Source organism: Ascaphus truei, chromosome 5, assembly GCF_040206685.1.
Source record: "Ascaphus truei isolate aAscTru1 chromosome 5, aAscTru1.hap1, whole genome shotgun sequence".
NCBI classification, from domain to species: domain Eukaryota; kingdom Metazoa; phylum Chordata; class Amphibia; order Anura; family Ascaphidae; genus Ascaphus; species Ascaphus truei.
Genome location: NC_134487.1, coordinates 227,182,779 through 227,201,467, shown reverse-complemented (window position 1 = coordinate 227,201,467; position 18,689 = coordinate 227,182,779). Strand labels below are relative to the sequence as shown.

General features: G+C 46.2%; 1 protein-coding gene across 5 annotated transcripts in view; it reads right to left on the bottom strand.

Moving 5' to 3' along the window:
- LOC142495769 (A disintegrin and metalloproteinase with thrombospondin motifs 2-like) overlaps nt 1–18,689 on the bottom strand; it is a 1,094,144-nt gene that overhangs the window by 416,896 nt on the left and 658,559 nt on the right. For all 5 annotated transcript variants that reach the window (XM_075601705.1, XM_075601706.1, XM_075601707.1 and 2 more), the window contains one exon: nt 17,556–17,701. In XM_075601705.1, coding sequence (XP_075457820.1) covers nt 17,556–17,701 — 146 coding nt within the window. The remainder of the gene's footprint in view (nt 1–17,555; nt 17,702–18,689) is intronic.

Genomic DNA, 18,689 nt, shown 5'->3' with positions numbered 1-18,689 from the left:
TAGAGAGAGAGAGAGACACAGAGAGAGAGAGAGAGAGACACAGAGAGAGAGAGAGAGAGACACAGAGAGAGAGAGAGACACAGAGAGAGAGAGAGAGAGAGACACAGAGAGAGAGAGAGAGAGAGACACAGAGAGAGAGAGAGAGAGAGACACAGAGAGAGAGAGAGACACAGAGAGAGAGAGAGACACAGAGAGAGAGAGAGACACAGAGAGAGAGAGAGACACAGAGAGAGAGAGAGACACAGAGAGAGAGAGACACACAGAGAGAGAGAGAGACACAGAGAGAGAGAGAGACACAGAGAGAGAGAGAGACACAGAGAGAGAGAGAGACACAGAGAGAGAGAGAGACACAGAGAGAGAGAGAGACACAGAGAGAGAGAGACACAGAGAGAGAGAGAGACACAGAGAGAGAGAAAGACACAGAGAGAGACACAGAGAGAGAGAGAGACACAGAGAGAGACACAGAGAGAGAGAGAGACACAGAGAGAGACACAGAGAGAGAGAGAGACACAGAGAGAGAGAGAGACACAGAGAGAGAGAGAGAGACACAGAGAGAGAGATTATACGCACTGTACAAATCAATGGGTGAAGGTTTGGTATCGGGCCAGGGTGGGTTAACCCTTTAATTACTGTCGCGGTAATTATCCACTAAGGTGATTAAGGGGTTAGGGGACATTATATTGTTTTTTTTAAATTATTTTGTATGTTTTGTAGCACCGGAGGGGGACATGGGCAGGATGAGGATGAAGACGGCCTTCATCGTGGGGGCATGGAAAAGGTAAGTGTAATATGTATTTACTGTATTTATTGTGATTCATGTCTTGTAAATGGGCAAATGCATTATTATCCATATGTGATTTTGCCCATTACTGTATTGTATGTGATAGGAGGCGGGGGGGGGGGGTTTATTTAAAAATATTGTTTATTTTTTTGCTGCACACCATTGCTACCGTGGGGAGCCCCGGACGCCTGCGGGGATTCGCGGACGCCCGTGGGGTCAGCCGGAGGCACCTGTCTGCCTGTTGTATGGATGGTGTGGCTGAAAAAATGTAAACAAAGACATTTTTCTAAGTCCTGATCCTTTTGCGCCTGCCTTGGGCTGGCGTGTTTTTTCAAGCGCGTTTTTAAAAGAACGATCTCTTAGCGTAGCTTAGAGAATCGCGCAGACTGGCAAAAATCAGCGTATTTTTTAGCTGATCTTAAGTGTTTGGTGGGACCGGTGGCATCCAACTTGGCGGAGGTCAGGATGTATGTCAATGGGTTGTTGTCGGTTCGCACATCGAAGGAAACCCCATAAAGATAATCATGTAATTTATCTACCACCGCCCACTTGAGTGCTAGGAATTCCAGTTTGTGAACTGGGTAGTTCTATTCACTTGCCGTCAGGCTGCGACTTGCATATGCTACCGGCCGGAGGCCTGCAGGGCATTTCTGATGTAATAAAGCTCCCAGACCATTGAAGCTGGCATCCATGTGCAGGATGCACGGTTGCTCTGGATCTGCATAGGCCAAGACAGGAGCTTCAGTGAGACTCCTCTTAAGCTCTGTGAAGGCTCTCACACAGGCGGAAGTACATTTGTCCCCGGGGTCGCTGGTTTTTGCTTCGGATTTTCCGATAGATTCTCAACAGGTTGTTGAGGTTTTTGGCCTTGCAGGAGTACCCCTCTACCAATCTTTGGTAGTATCCGCAAAGCGTGCAACAAAAGGTGTAAACAAGGCGCTACGCCCTAATTATATCAAGTGACAAAATGTGATTTAAATGTGCAATAAAATGACTCACAAGTGAAAAAAACCACAATCAAATGTAATACCCCCCTGCTTCAACCCTCTGGTTGGGTTGTTTTCACTCTTCCCCAAACTGTAGAACTTGTATCACACGATCTAGGGGGAGCATAGGGGGAAAAAGAACATAAAAAATACTCTAAGTGCAGTGGTTTAAACAGTGCTAGGGAAATCCTATTCAGCTTGGCTCCTGTGTTATTCGTACTCACAAGAAGTTAGAAGTCTTCGGGCAATAGAGATCAAATAGGCAGATGAGGAAATATCACTGGCCTCCGCAGCTCAGGGGATGTACCTCAGCGAGAGAGGGAGAAGAACACACATACCACAGATCTAGCGGCAATAACCTTTTATCAAAAACTTATAAAATGCACACTTACAGTGTCTCAGAATTAAAACAGCATTTGTAGCTTTAAAAGCTAAGTGACGTGGCCTGGACGAAAGCCCATACCGTCTATCACCACACCATCTCCCTCTGGAGCTCCGATCAGATCCCCAACTCCATTTGCAGGTAACACTGCTTCACTTCCGGTCGCGGGGACGATGTCGTCACTTCCGGTCGCGGCGGCATTACAGCGGATTGTAGGTGTATGCGTGGAGTACAGGGGCGCCTTCTTCCACAGCTGCGTAACGTTGTGGGTGGTAAAGCTCTATGCGTTTCGCCTGTCGGTTGGTTTGGCTTCCTCAGGAGTGTCACTTGTGAGTAGTAATAACACAGGAGCGTAGCTGAATAGGAATTTTCCTAGCACTGTTTAAACCACTGCACATAGATTATTTTTTATGTTCTTTTTCCCCTTATGCTTCCCCTGTATCGTGTGATACAAGTATCCGCAAAGCCCCATGAAGGATCGAGCTCCATCACGTTCTCTGGTGTGAACCAGTTCACTACTGCTTCGACCTTATCGGGGTCAGTAGCTAGCCCTTCTGCGGACACGATGTGGCCCACATAGGTTACATAGTTACATAGTTACATAGTAGATGAGGTTGAAAAAAGACGTAGGTCCATCAAGTTCAACCTATGCTAAATTTTGACAACAGATACTTTATTCTATATCTATACTTACTTATTGATCCAGAGGCAGGCAAACAAAAAACCCCATTAAGGTGAAAAATTCCTTCCTGACTCCAAGAATTGGGAATCGGATTAATCCCTGGATCAACATCCTTCCCATGTATACTTATTTGGTATATCCCTGTATACCTTTCCCATCTAAAAAGACATCCAACCTTTTTTTGAGCAAATCTATTGTATCTGCCATCACAGTCTCCATGGATAATGAATTCCACATTTTAACTGCCCTTACTGTAAAGAACCCTTTCCTTTGTTGCTGGTGAAATCTCCTTTCCTCCAACCTTAAGGGATGGCCCGAGTCCTTTGTACTGCCCGTGGGATGAATAGTTCTTTTGAAAGCTCCTTGTATTGTCTCCGAATATATTTGTATATAGTTATCATATCCCCTCTTAGACGCCTCTTTTCTAATGTAAATAAATCTAATTTAGCTAGCCTCTCCTCATAAATTAGATTGTCCATCCCCTTTATTAATTTGGTGGCTCTTCTCTGCACTCTCTCTAATTCCATAATGTATTTTCTTAGGATTGGTGCCCAAAATTGTACTCCATATTCAAGATGTGGTCTTACTAATGCTTTGTAAAGGGGCATAATTATGTTTACTTCCCTTCCATCCATTGCCCGTTTGATGCAAGATAAGATCTTCTTTGCCTTTGCAGCTACTACATGACTTTGGGCACTATTGCAAAGCCTGCTGTCTATAAGCACTCCTAAATCCTTCTCCATCAAGGATTCCCCCAATATATCTCCATTTAATTTGTAAGTCGCCTATTTATTCTTGCATCCCAAATGCATAACCTTACATTTATCTGTATAAGGTGACTGAAGTGCGACAGAAGCGACATTTGTCTAGGAACAACTTCAGGCCCTCTTTTCCCAGTCTATCCAGGATCTTCAGAAGGTGTTCTTCATGCTCTTCTAACGTCCATCCAAACAAGATGATATCGTCCATATAGACCAGACATTCCCAGGGATTCATGTCCCCGGTTGTCCTATCCATTAGTTTCTGGAAAGTTGCAGGTGCACCACAGATGCCTTGGGGAAACCGGGTGAAATTGTAAAACCCTAGGGGGCAGACAAACGCTGTCTTCTCCTGGTCTTCAGGGCTCTTGGGTGTCACGGGGGACTGACCTGTACAACAATTTAATATTTTGGGGTACGAGTTTGAGCACACAAGTTGAGCAAAATAAATTGTAATTTATTTCTTTACTAGACAGACACACGACAACCTTAGAATATACTTGACAAAACACGTACTGAAGAGAGAAACGGGATAGAATGTCCAGAAAGGTGCAAAGCACCAGAATATTGTCCTTTAAAGTGCAGTCCTTTTGCAATGGCGCAAACTGCCAGCACAATACTTCTATGGATAGTGCAAAGTTCTTTCCGGCCTGTTGGGGTCTGATAGATAACCCCCAGCACTAACGGAGTCCTGACGCAGAGTTATGTCCTTGGTTCCGATGTGATAATACTATTTGCATTCTAGGATCGTTGCTGATGCTCTTATCTGCTGTTAGAAGCGTGGTGGAAGTCCGCTCACATTGTTGAATGGAAAACGAAATACAATGGGGATAGCTCGGGAAGCCTGTATATAGGGTTTGAGAGCCTACCTCCAACATACCCACCCAATCCCCCTCGTGGGAATTTTCCCATTCACCAATCCCCAACTTGCCCACAGTTTGCAGAGTAGGCACTATAGGGATTTCCGGCTAATACAGTGCCTGTGCGACATTGCTACCTGGCCTGCTTAGCATATATGTACTCCCCCTTCTAACTGGCATCTCCCAGGTGGGAAACTCAGGGTGTGAGCTAGCCCAGATGGCTAACAGGATCTTCTATTCAGCGGGCATCACGGCTAATTCACACATCCTGTCTCTGGGGTTTTCATTTGCAACACTTCCCTAGACTCACAGGCATTGCCTCAGCGTGGAGTCTATGAAGCTTGCATAGCAAAGTGTCCCAGCTCATAGGTGTTAAAACATTTGGTCCCTGGGTGCATTTCAATGACAGTAGAAAAACCTCATCCTGCCTGTACATTTAAAACTGCAGCAAAAATACACTTTATTAAAAATACATGTTTCCCTTGTCCTACAATTATATTTTTAATATGTGGGTGCTTAGGGTGTTACACTGGGGCTGCATACCAAATTTCAGGTTGCTGGCCCTTTTCCTTGTCGAGTTATTGCTTCTTCTTGAACTGGCAATGCTGGGCTATAGGATTCTCACATCAATTGACTTGCGGTTACGGAGTTCTCACATCAATTGAGCGAGTTCCCACGCCAATTGCTAGTTGCCTTTCAAGTTACGCCATTAACCGGGACAGAGATACATTATATCTGAGCACCACTTGAGACGGGAAACCACAGCCCTTTGATTCAATTGACTCTGCGGTTACGGCTTCCAGTCTCAGTAATGGATACCTATACCTTGCAATGGAACAAAGAGACCGCGCCACGCTTATACACTTAACTTGTGGTTTAAAGCTTGCAGCGGCATCTTGTGTCCAAAGCCAGTAATGTCTGTGTACCATGTTATACATTATGGCATGCATATACAATCCTGCAAAATGGGGACAATAAGGGACAGAGGTAAAAATAATACATGTACGGTGCACATAAAATTAACCCCTTCATCCCCAATACGAAATAGGGGTAACCAGCCAAGCATACTGCCTTTATTAATGCACTGATTACCCACAATTTCGTTATAATGGGGACCTGGTAGTACGCAGACCGGTCCAGCATGCTGAACCACTGACTGCCGGAGAGGGCGCTGAGGATCTCTTCAATCCATGGCAGGGTATATTGATCCGGGACAGAGAAGTGATTCAGGGTGTGGTTGTCCACACAGGCACACGGATCCAGTTTTTTTCCACACTACCACAATAGGGGAGGCATAGTGGCTACGGGATTCAGTCATGATGCCTGCCATCTCCATCTCTTTCAGGACGTCCATCACGTCATCCACATCTCTGGGAGCTATGCGCCTGGAATGCTCTCAGAATGGAGTGGCATTGTTCAGTCGGATCATTTGTTGAGCACTCTTGCTGCAGCCCACATCCATTTCACTGGCGGAGAACACCTATTTGCGTTCAGCCAACTTGTCGCTCAGTCGCTTCTTCCATTCCAGTGGTAATGACGATTCACCGAAGTCAAATTATAATCCGAGAGGGGCTTTCAGGACGGTAGCCGCATTCACATGAGCTACAGATTCTACTTGAACCACTGGGTATATTCGACCCAGTGCTGACTGGCTTCAAACCGTACAGGGTGAGGCGAGATGTTCTATATGGTCACCGGCGAGGAAGTGAAGACTTCCACTCCTTCATTTCTGGCACCACCTTGAACCCTCTCTTGGCGTCCTCTTAGGACGTGGTCTCTTGTGAAAAGTACCAACCGGCTTCATCGTGGCCCTGTTAGTTAGGTACGGCAGCCACGTGTATCGCTCCCCCTGGTGGAAGATCTGTTAACCCATTCTCAAGGTTGAAGAATTGTCCAAACCCTTCTTGGGCAGAGATTCTGTAGCACTCCTCTTTTAATACTGGATGAATTCGCAGAGATGATAGGGGTAATTCTCTGGCTTCTTGCAGTTAGGCCCAGATCAGGGCTCGCACCATATCTGCTTTAGTCCACAATATGATGGGGGAATTTGGATGTTCCCGGGGTCCGAGACATACCAAGGCTTCCACTTCAATGGGGTGGGTTTTGCTGGTGTTAATCTGCAGTATATCCAACTGTACTTAAACCACACCATCAATGGGGTAGTCTTCGCTACTAAGGCCCCACAACTTCATTTTCTCTCATGACTGCATAGGCAGATGCTTGAAGTGCAAATCATAAAATGGCTGGTAGATGATGGTCACTTGAGACCCAGTGTCCAGCAATGTGGAGGAGTAGATACCCTCCTCTAGTACTCATACTATGGCCGCAGGTCCTACTCAATTGTAGGCATCCGATTGGGGCTCCTTTTCGGGGCTAGGCACACGGCACTATCCGAGGATGTGGACAGCTGTTCCACCCATTGCATGGTTTAAGCCATGGATCCTGGGGTAGACTTCGGACAGTCCCATGCAAAGTTACCTTCTTTGTGGCAGTTAAAGCAGCGGTTGATTCGAGTCGCATTGGACCCAGGGTTAGGAGCCAAGCTCTGAGGCATCTGGGTGTCTGGTGGGGAGGTTCCTGGGGGATGTTCTCCTCTGGATTCTCCTTCGCACTAGGCTTCTTGGATAGGTTTCCATTACTATTTCCTTTGGGAGACTGTCGAGATGTCTTGGGAGTGTGGAACTGCAATTGAACGTCATGCTTCCTTATGTGGCCCAGGAACTCCATGAAGCTGGGGGTATATTACAGGGCAACCAGTGGGCAGGGCTTCCAGGAAAATGCAGGGCCTGGGGGCCCTCATCTTCACTAAATTCGTTGCCGGTGGTAACTATGACTACGCTCCATCGGTATGTAGGATCCCACTTTCGGCCTAGGGTCTGGGCTCCAGCTAAACCAGGAAACCACCTTATGGAGGTGGTGACTTGATGTGGGGGTGTGGTGGCCCTGATGTCCCCAACAATGAGCATATGGCAGGGAGACTCTTGGAACTCAACAGCCCACTGCTGGACCTCTTGTTTGGAGGGTACAAACATGGTTCCTTAAATTTATTTCTGCTTATCTTGGGCATCCCAGGTCTGAATCTCATCAGTGCCTCCAAATGTAGCCCCCTTTCCCTATGCTTAAGGGAAATACATGGGCGACTACGCGTGCTGCTGTACCTGTATGCTCACGGGATGTCTGAGCCTCCGCTTCTTGGAGCCTGGGGTGAGCTCTTTCTCCTTGCGTGCAGCACCTCAACCTATGAGGGATCCCAGCATTGGCGGAATAACCCATTACAGGAACCATTACCACAGTAGTAAGCAATAACACCACACAATGTATATAACTGATATTTACTGTACACAATACGAAAGACATATAACACACAATACTACACTGGCGACACACTTTATTCGAGCTCGGCTAGTCCCACGAATTCGGGTATACCCGGGTGTATTGAGGTTTGTGACTGTTTTCTGCCCGAGTGCATTGGGTTATTTTCCAGGCAGGGATTGAAGCATTTTATTCCCGCTGGCTGCAATACTGCACAGTATATATATATATACTGCATTACAATTCATGAATTTATGCCATCTGGTAGACACGCGAAGCAATTGCAGCCTATTAAATCCTAATCATTATCATTTAACAGATCAGCCGCCCGTCAGCCAGGCATGAACCCAGGCTGGGAAGGCAAACGCAACGGGGCTTGTCAGAGGTGAGGAGCGGCGCATTCCAGGTATCTGCCAGGTACATACTGGGTATTTGCTCGAATAAAGTGTGTCGGTGCAGTAGATAACAACAGTATAGTGCAGTGACCCCAACCACTGAATGGTTCCCCCAAAGTACTGAGGATGCCGTGGCACCAATAACCCCTCGTGTCTGGCCCAGCAATCCCATCCAAATGTGACTTAGCGCTTCCCCCTGTGAATGTAGGTGCACGTTGGGTACCTGCCTAGGTTCTCCAATACCCAGGTGCTACTTGCAGCCATGTGTTGAGTTGGTCCCACACCGCAGGGCCTACAACAATCCCTTCATGCCTTAGTTGAGGAGTGGTCCACGTCACGAGCTCCAGCCAGGGAAATCCTCTCCTGGGCTGCCACGTGCGGCCTGGCCCCAGGCCGCAGTAAGCCACGTGGACATCCGTCCACCTGCTTAGGATAGCCACAACAGATTCTAATGGGAAGGGTCCCTATATAAGGCCTTCCCTACAATTCTGCTCTTCAGTTGTCTCAGGGCCTAACTGGGGCCTAGGGGCAGAGCTGGCCTAGTCCAGGGGCTTACTGGCACCCTGGACGCATCCATCCTTTCTGCCGGCTCCTGCTTGACTGGATATGGAAAAACAGTAAGAGGAAGCGCTAAACACCTACAGTAAATCAGTTACAAATAAAGAAGAAAACACTAAAAACCACTTAAAATAGAATATTTAAATAATTTAAAAATAAATGTATAAAATAACCTAAAATATCAATAATAGATGGATTAAAAGCAGTTGTATGTCCAAAGTATGAGTTCTGCAGCCACAGTCCAAATCAGGTGATTTTCTGGTACTTTCACAGAGTCTAGCGAAAATTATCTGGACGTTTGGGCGCAAAGGGCTGTACCAGAGGAAAAAAACTGTGTATGGAAGACAACAGCTTTCTCTTAGTATTCAACTAATAAGCAGTTCAGGATACAGTATATGAAAGATACTTAGCTTGAGAGTTTCTTTGATGTGTGGATGTGAAGGTTCCTTCTGCAGTCCTCAAGAAAAATGAAGGAATACATAAAGCAACATAATAATGTTTTTAATAAGTTTAAAAAGAAAGTAGATTGCAAACTCACAAACAGAGTTTGTATGCGTAGTCGAATATTAAGCTTTCCAGCTTTTCACCATAGGAGTCTTATGTCCAGGCACTTTGTCTGCAGTGTCTCCTGCTCACTCTGGGCTGATGGGGTCCTCCCCCAGGGGCCGCCCGCTCCCCTTGGTGTTGGTTTCCCTTCTCTTCCCTTGTGGCTGCTGCTGCTTTCCAAAACTCATTCTGGGTAGTGCTCCGGTATGCTCCGTCAGTGTATTGGATAGTTTCAAGCTCGGTGTAGCCGAAGTCTCTTCGGGGTATCGTGATGTCAGTGCAGGGCTACGGTGGCTAAAAAAGGACACCCTACGCGTTTCGAGAAGCCCATTCGCTTTGTCAGGGGAGGGTTCATGGGGCTTGGTGGAATCTCTCATATACCCACCAGCCTGTATGTACTGATTACCATAATTGATGACCGAGTTCAAAACACACTTGGGTGATTCGCATGACGCTGTTATTTGTGTTTACATAATGATCACTTTGGGTATGCAGCCTTAAATGGATGGCAGCATCCAAATGAAAAGACTAGTGATATTATAAATAATAATCTGACTAAAATGTGAGGCATTTAAAGTGAGCTTTTTAAGTGATAAAAACAGTTAGACTACAGTTAATATATATATAGTTAATATACTCACTTTATTCATGCAAGACCAATAACCAATAACCTCAGCTGATATGACATGGATCTAATTGCATTCTCTTCACAGGTATGTTCCTGATGTTGAAACCCTCTGTATAAGACAGAATCTGGCCTTGTTGAATTGATATATAAGTATGTTCCTGATGTTGAAACCCTCTGTATAAGACTGAATCTGGCCTTGTTGAATTGATATATAAGTATGTTCCTGATGTTGAAACCCTCTGTATAAGACTGAATCTGGCCTTGTTGAATTGATATATAAGTTAGTATGTGTGAATGTAAAAAGTTTTTTTTTTTTTTCCCTCTTAACTCTGTGCTGTTAATTGACCAAATGGAACAAGCTGACTGATTGTGGAGGGGGAGGATCATGTGACTTTTTTTTGTGTATAATACTAACACCTTCGCTGCACTGGGCAGGAACTGCATTAGGCAGTGAGGCTTTTAAAGTGAGCTTTTTAAGTGATAAAAACAGTTAGACTACAGTTTGATTAGAGGTGACTGGGGACTGCACACTCTTTTACTCAAGACAACAAACGGTAAGCTATTCAGATCACACTATGATCCCATGCTTGTTAGCCTGCATAGTTTAACCCCCCACCCCTTTACAACTTCTTTCACTGCAGCCTCTCCCAAAACTGACTGCACAAAACACTGAAACCCTGAACTGACTCTAGCATTGCAATGCAGCAAAACACTTGAAAAGGTACAGGCCCACCCCTTCTGTTTAGTCTGCACACACTCACTCTGCTCACAACAGCTCCTTGCAGCACTGCCTACCTCTGGCATCATGAACCTGCTATGTCTTCTAACTTTTTTCTTTCTCCTGGCCTCATGGAGATGTTACTCCCTCTATCCACTACAAACTCCTCCATACTTGCCCACACCCAACATCACCATACACCCTGGACTACTCAAAAGCCTTGCACTATCTACTGAATGTTGGTGGAGAACTCTAAAAACCAGCACACCAACCACTGCTCACTCTAATGGCAAACACCACAAATTTACAACTTGCAAACAACTACCCACATTTCTACTCATACTATTACTCTCTCTAGCAGGTGATATTGAAACTAACCCAGGTCCTCCCATTTCAGCTCTGTCCCATGCCCCTGAGAATTCCACCTTTAAATTCCAAAAAGGGCTATCTGTCGCCCATATAAACATCCGGAGCCTGCTGCCCAAACTGGATGAACTAAGGGCATGGTGCCTTATGCATAAACCCAAAGCCATCGTTCTTACAGAAACATGGCTATCCTCTAAAACCCCTGATGCAAATATCGCCATTCAGGGATACTCCATTTTTAGGAGAGATAGGTCAAAGAGAGGAGGAGGGGTGTTATTTTATATTGCAGACACCTTACAATTTACACTGTTACATTGCCCACCAAGTCCACCCTCTTTTGAAACTCTAGTTGGCAAAATCTGCCTCCCATTTTCTAAGCCCATCTTGCTTGCTGGCATCTACCGCCCCCCTAAAGCCCCTCTACAATCCTTGACTGATATCACCCAATTTCTTGCCTCCATTTCCTCTCTGAATGAGAAGAGTGAGCTGCTAGTTCTAGGGGATTTCAACTTCAATTGGCTTGACCCTAAAAACCACAAAATCCAGATACAACTCAAGTCACTTAACCTATCGCAACTCATTTCCCAACCCACACGAATAAACCTGAAGTCGCATAACCATTCCTTGCTAGACTGGATTCTCTCCTCAAACCCCAGCAGAATCCAATCCTCTGGCATCCTTCCTGATATTTTCAGTGACCATGCAATAGTGTACTGTGTAAGGAAAATTAAACCGCCCCATTCAAGCCCTAAAGTTCTCCTCACTAGAACATTTAAAAACTTTAACCCACAACAGTTTCTGGATGACCTTACCAACTGCCCATGGCACAGAATCGATTTAATTCCCGACCCTGACTCTGCGCTCGACTATTTCCAATCCGAGTTCTTAAAAGTCTGCGATACCCATGCTCCACTACGCAAAATAAGGGTACGGGGGGCCCACCTTCCATGGGTTACACCTGACCTTATAGCACTCTATCAGTTCACGGATGCCTTGTGGAAAAGCTACAAAGTAACTGGCACTACCAAGGATCTCAATCACTACAGATGCCTGCGGAACGTGTGCACAAGGCAAACAAGGTATGCAAAAGCACAATATTATTCTGACAATCTCCACCAAAATACATCAAACCCAGCTAACTTCTGGAAGGTTATCAACAATATATTCCAGCCTCCTAACCATCAACAACCAAGTAATATCACTAAGGGGGATATTACTCTGACAAACCCCACTGACATTGCAAATGCATTCAATGATTACTTTGTGGGGTGTGCCACTAACTTATTAGCGAAACGCAGCACAAACCCCAAACTTGAATCTCATCCTGGGAGTACCCCTATAGTCCCACCCCCTCCCAACACTGCCCACAATTTTCAATTTAGCCCAGTATCTGAAGAGGAGATTACACAAGCGCTCCTCAAACTAAAACTAAGCAGCCAATGTGGACCCGACTTACTACAATCTAGGTTCCTACGACTTGGTGCCCCAGCCATTGCCAAACCAATTGCGTCCATAGTCAACTCTATCCTGTCTGCAGGCCATATCCCTAAGACCTGGAAAACTGCCAGAGTTGTCCCAATCTTCAAAAGCGCGGAATGGAACGGGGACAACTCACTGGTGCAGTATTCCTAGATTTTGCAAAGGCTTTTGACACAGTTGATCATGTTATCCTGCTTAACAAACTCCAGAGCTCTGGAATAGGGAAACATGCTTTAAACTGGTTTCAGTCCTACCTATCAGGAAGATCCCAACATGTGTCCATCTCAGGCTCTAACTCCAACCCCCTGGATATCACCTGTGGTGTCCCTCAAGGCTCTGTTCTGGGGCCCCTACTCTTCTCAGTGTTCATTAATGATCTTCCCACAGCTTGTAAGGAAGCCTCAATACACATGTATGCAGATGACACAATCCTGTATGCACACAGCCATAGCCTCTCTGACCTTCAACACATACTTCAGTCTGACTTTTTGAGACTCGAAAACTCGATTTCCCAAAACAAACTGTTTTTAAACACTGACAAGACTGTAACAATGGTATTTGGGACCAAGACTAAATTTGTAAAGCTTCCAGTGACTGAGCTCCTGATTAGAACCAACGCTAAAACCACCCTAACACCTGTCACTAGTTTTAAATACCTGGGCTTATGGTTTGACTCCCACTTAACATTCGGGATGCACATTGATACCCTGACAACCAAGACCTATGCCAAACTAGGGGTACTTTACAGGAACAAATCCTCCCTAAGTCTCCTGGTGAGAAAGCGTATTGCACAGCAGATGCTAATGCCAATTATTGACTATGGAGACATAGTATATGGCTCGGCTCCTCAAACCCACCTTAGCAAACTTGACACCCTCTACAATTCAATTTGTCATTTTGTTCTCCAATGCAACTACAACACACATCACTGCGAAATGCTCAAAGAACTAGATTGGTCATCACTAGAGTCTAGGCGCAAACTTCACCTTTCCTGTCTCACCCTCAAATACTTTCCGGGCAAGCTACCCAGCTCCCTGAACAAGCTCCTCACCCCTACCACATGCAGTACCTATCACCTGAGATCAGACTCCAAAAGACTATTCATGGTCCCAAGACTCAACAAAGTATCCGGACGTTCCTCCTCCTCCTTCCGTGCACCCCAAAACTGGAACAACCTACCAGAGACTCTCATATCCACCACCAGCTTAAGTTCTTTCAAATCTAAGGCTGTCTCACACTTTAATCTGGTCTGTAACTGTTTCATACGCTCATAATATATATTTTCTTTAACTGTGCATGCAATGTCTTGTATATAATGTATACCTTGTTCATTTATGTAACTGTATTTGTAACCATGTATTATTTTGTTTTACTCTGTGCCCAGGACATACTTGAAAACGAGAGGTAACTCTCAATGTATTACTTCCTGGTAAAATATTTTTATAAATAAAAAAATAAATAAAATGTACATAGAGGTATAAAAATGTACATAGTGGTATAAAAAGGGTTAAAAATCGGATCACGGGTGGCAGAGAGGAAAGCACACTCGTGACTCAGAGAAAAATGATTTGAAAGTTGTCTGCATCTGCTATATGGCTGAGGATGAACGATAAAGGAATCCGATGTATTAAAAATGGCCCTAATAATAAAATTGGAGATCTGTTGTAGTACTGCTTATTAGTTGAATACTAAGAGAAAGCTGTTCTCTTCCATAAACTGTTTTTGAAGTGAAACTTCCTTAGTGGCACCTCATTCGTGATGGGGCAAAAAAGAATTGTGGAGACAGAAATGAAACGGATGTGACGTCAGTGCTGGCAGTTGAGGCCGGGCTGTGTTCTGGCTCAGCCCGACCCCAACACTGACATCACACCCGCTCCACAAATCAGATGCGGCGGCGGCGGCGATAGCCGCCGGCGCCGCTCCTAATCATCCCCCCACACCCCACCCAGCCCCACACCCCCCACACACCATGACATATGCGGCGGCGATAGCCGCCGCTCCTAACGGCCGCTGACATGCTGCGCAGCCTCTCTCCTCCCTACCTCCGCTTTCCTGCGTCCCGCTGACTCAGCGCCGCCGGGGTCGAGGAGAGGAGCCCAGGGATCATGGAGGGTATCCGCCGCCGCAGCTCATAACGAGCTCTGCTCCCCCCACCCGCTGACATGCGGCGGCGGCAGCCCTCAAAATTTAATTGCCGCCACTCCTGCTGACCTCCCTCGGCCGAGGCATGGAACGGGGGGGGGGGGGTAGAGTGAGCTGCGTTCCCCACAGCACCAAGCCAGCTCCCGCTGACGATGACACGCTGCCCCCCTTCCCCGCCGACACTGCCTCTGCCCACGCAGCACTTCCGGAGGGGGGGGGCCTTTATTAGGTATCTGCCCGGTGCCCGGTGTGGCCGCGTCTCGCCGGGGGGTGGGGGGGGGGCGAGGAGAGACTCAGGCAGAGCCGCCGCGGGTCCGCAGCTCTGCCTGTCTGTGAGGGGAGTAGGAGTCTCAGGCAGAGCCGCCGCGGGTCCGCAGCTCTGCCTGTCTGTGAGGGGGGGGGGGGGGGGGAGGAGAGTCTCAGGCAGAGCCGCCGCGGGTCCGCAGCTCTGCCTGTCTGTGAGGGGGGGGGGGAGGGAGGAGAGTCTCAGGCAGAGCCGCCGCGGGTCCGCAGCTCTGCCTGTCTGTGAGGGGGGGAGGGGAGGGAGGAGAGTCTCAGGCAGAGCCGCCGCGAGTCCGCAGCTCTGCCTGTCTGTGAGGGGGGGGGGAGGAGTCAGGAGAGAGGGGGCAGGACACAGAAAGAGAGACACACATACAGTGACAGACACACACACATACATATATACACACACAGACACACACACTGACTGACACACATACACACACACACACTGACTGACACACATACACACACACACTGACTGACACACATGCACACACACTGACACATACACACACACTGACTGACACACATGCACACACACTGACACATACACACACACTGACTGACATACACACACACTGACTGACATACACACACTGACTGTGAATAGGTTAGGGGGATGTGTGAGGTGCAGGGGGGCTGCGCATACGTCACACGGTCACACGCACGCACACGGTCACACACACACGCACATGGTCACGCACACACACACAGTCACACGCACACACACACAGTCACACGCACAGTCAGTCGCGTGCACAGTCAGTCGCGTGCACACGCACTGTCACGTGCACTGTCACGTGCACTGTCACGCGTACACGCACTGTCACGCGCACAGTCACACACAGTCACACAGTAACACGCACAGTCACACGCACAGTCGCACAGTCACACGCACAGTCGCACAGTCACACGCACAGTCGCACAGTCACACGCACAGTCGCACAGTCACACAGTCACACGCACACACACAGTCACACGCACACACACACAGTCACGCACACACACACAGTCACGCACACACGAGGAATTCACGCTTAGTGCAAATACAAGGGATGTGTACGCATGTTCTAAGTCAAATTTATTTGCGTTTTGTCAATGAAATTGTATTTTGATTTTTAATTAAAACATCACCAATACAAATACAATTTCTGTGACAAAAGTCAAAGAAGTTTCACTTACTATGCGCGTGCACAGCACACACAGCTTTTTTTCCCTCTGTTACAGCCCTTTGCGCCCAAACGTCCAGATCATTTTCGCTAAACTGGATATGCCTCCGGGTCCCACGGAGGATATCCTTGATTCATCATGGCCGCTCGCGCATTTTCTCGCAAGTCCTTCTGGGACTTGTAGTCCTGTACAGCCCCTTTCAGGCAATCCAAGATGGCCGCCGCTTCGGCAGCCACTGCGCATGTGCCGAACTCTGGAGTGGCCGCCGCGCTGTTCCCCCTGATCACGCGAGGTCCCGCAGAGCAACTAGCAAGTTCCCCGCACCAGACCAGGGTAGGGGACTCAGCTACAGAAGATAATTAAAATATCGATGTTTTGATCCTAAGATATGGACCTTTCTCATCATGAATCTTTGAATAAATAATACAAAATTTGAAGACTGTGTGAGTGCTGCATTTTCATCTTTCCAGTGCGTTACATGGTAGTGTTCCAGACTCTGCTAGCACCCAAGGCAGTATAGTGCTTTCTTGCGTGTGTTCCTGTTTTTTGTTGTTGTTTTTTTAATTACCTGCTGTTACACAATCACTACCAGAGTGACCAACAACATTACAAATCAATTAGTTGCAAGACAATCTAGGTGATAAAGCAAGATAGCCCTATTTCTTTAAACCTGTTTAGATTTTAAAATGTTCCAATGTTTACATTCTTTACTTTTACAAATATTTAATCAAGTATTTTTTTTTAATGCACTGCTGTGATGTTTTAAAATAATCCACCAATCACCGGGTGGTATGGGTATAACCCACTGCCCCATACCAGTCTGACATGTGAATTTAATACTTCCCTTTTATCTGTTCTTATTATTTAATAAGATAACTGCTACTCATTTTCCAGTTTTAGAGATCTATTCACCAAGTGTGCTGAATAGGTAGTACATAAATGGCCCTTTTCATTATTATTTGATTATTCATCTAGATGGTCAATCATTTGCCATAGTTAATGGCCTTTCAATTGAAAATAAATAAATCCAACCTCACTACCTTAAAAAAATAGAAACCCACTAACCCCATATTCACATATATAAAAGTAGCTAAAACCTTCCTTTCATGGAAGTCTACCTTATTCTCCCCTTGTTTTCTTCCTTGTGTTCTGTTTGGAGATTTACTCTGTGTTACGTTAACCTTTGTACAGCTGTTTTGCTGTACTTCAGTACCTATGTAGAAATTTTCCAAATATGTATTATTCATTTCAATTGTGTATGGCGGATGGGGTGGAATTGTGTATAGGTAGCAGATGATTCTTATTGCTTTTGTTTATTTTGATCCACCACATCAAGAATATAAAGTTTTCCTGCCAGCAGATGAAAAGTAATTTATCCTATTTACGTTTGTTAATATTATTATTTTATAATTGTACAGATAAATTTTAAGCTATATTTTTACAATTCAAACAATTTGAGACAGCAAATTAGAAATGTAAAATAAATTAATAAAAAATATAGACATCTTACTGTGGATTGTCACAGCTCCGTGTTCGGTATTTCACACCCGTGCCACACGTCCGAGAACACGAACCAAATTTACTCCATGATCCCCAGTTTCCATCTTGCCTAAGGATATCTGGAGTTAGCCAGATACAATTACCTTTAAAGCAGTGCTTAGATCAGAACAAAACAAGAAAAAATATCAATTAGTATCATTAAACTACTACTGTTCATCATTATTCTTTTTGTTTTAAAGTAAAAATATATGAAATTATATTTATAGATCCGGTAACCACTTGTAAGTGTAGTACAGGTTATAAGTGTTTTGGAATGGTGTATCTTTGTTTTGGCAGTTTTCAGGGGAAATGGGGTGCCAGTATCCCTCTGCTTTGTTTAAATCTCCCGATCACGTGGGCCGTGACGCGAGAGAATTTAAACATGGCCGCTGGGATACCGGCATCCTACAACGGGGCCTGTAACTCAGGAAGCAGGGTGTCCCCGGACCTGAAATCAATGCGGTTCAGCTCTGGAGACCCCCTGCTACAATAATATGACCCCCATCCAATCTCAGAAAGGGTCTCCTAGGGAGTCTAAGGCTCAGGCTACTTTCTCTGTGTGGTGCGTACCTGCTGGCAACAGGGGGCCCTGAGTCTCTCGCGATGACATGGGGAAGAACAGGACAGGCTTCTGAGGTTGTGCCTCCGTCTTCTCTACTGGTGCAGTGCCTCCATCTCCTGCAGCCCCCAGCTGTATGGGGTGAAGTACCCACAAGAGAATTTTCCTTCCCTTCCTCCTGATACACTTCACTCTCAGGCAGGAGTTTGTATAAAAGTGTAAGCTCTTTATTGTCTCTTCTCTCTCTCAGCAGACAGTTACACAGCAGGCTGTCTTCCTTTAGGATGTCCCTGACACCACTCCCGGCCTAGGGCACCAAGAGTGGGTCTAGCTCTTCCCCTACCCCCTAAGCAGGGTAGGAGGCATAGGGTGCACACTCTCCCTCCCCAGAGGGAGGCCTTAAGCCTGACAGTCCTGGCAGGCTGGTCTGTGTCACCCTTGTCCTCTCCACTCCAAAGACAGACTCTGGATACACTAAATAGAAAGTGGCAATACCCTAAGTAGCTCCAACAGACACCGCCCCTGTGTCTCTTGATTGGACATAGA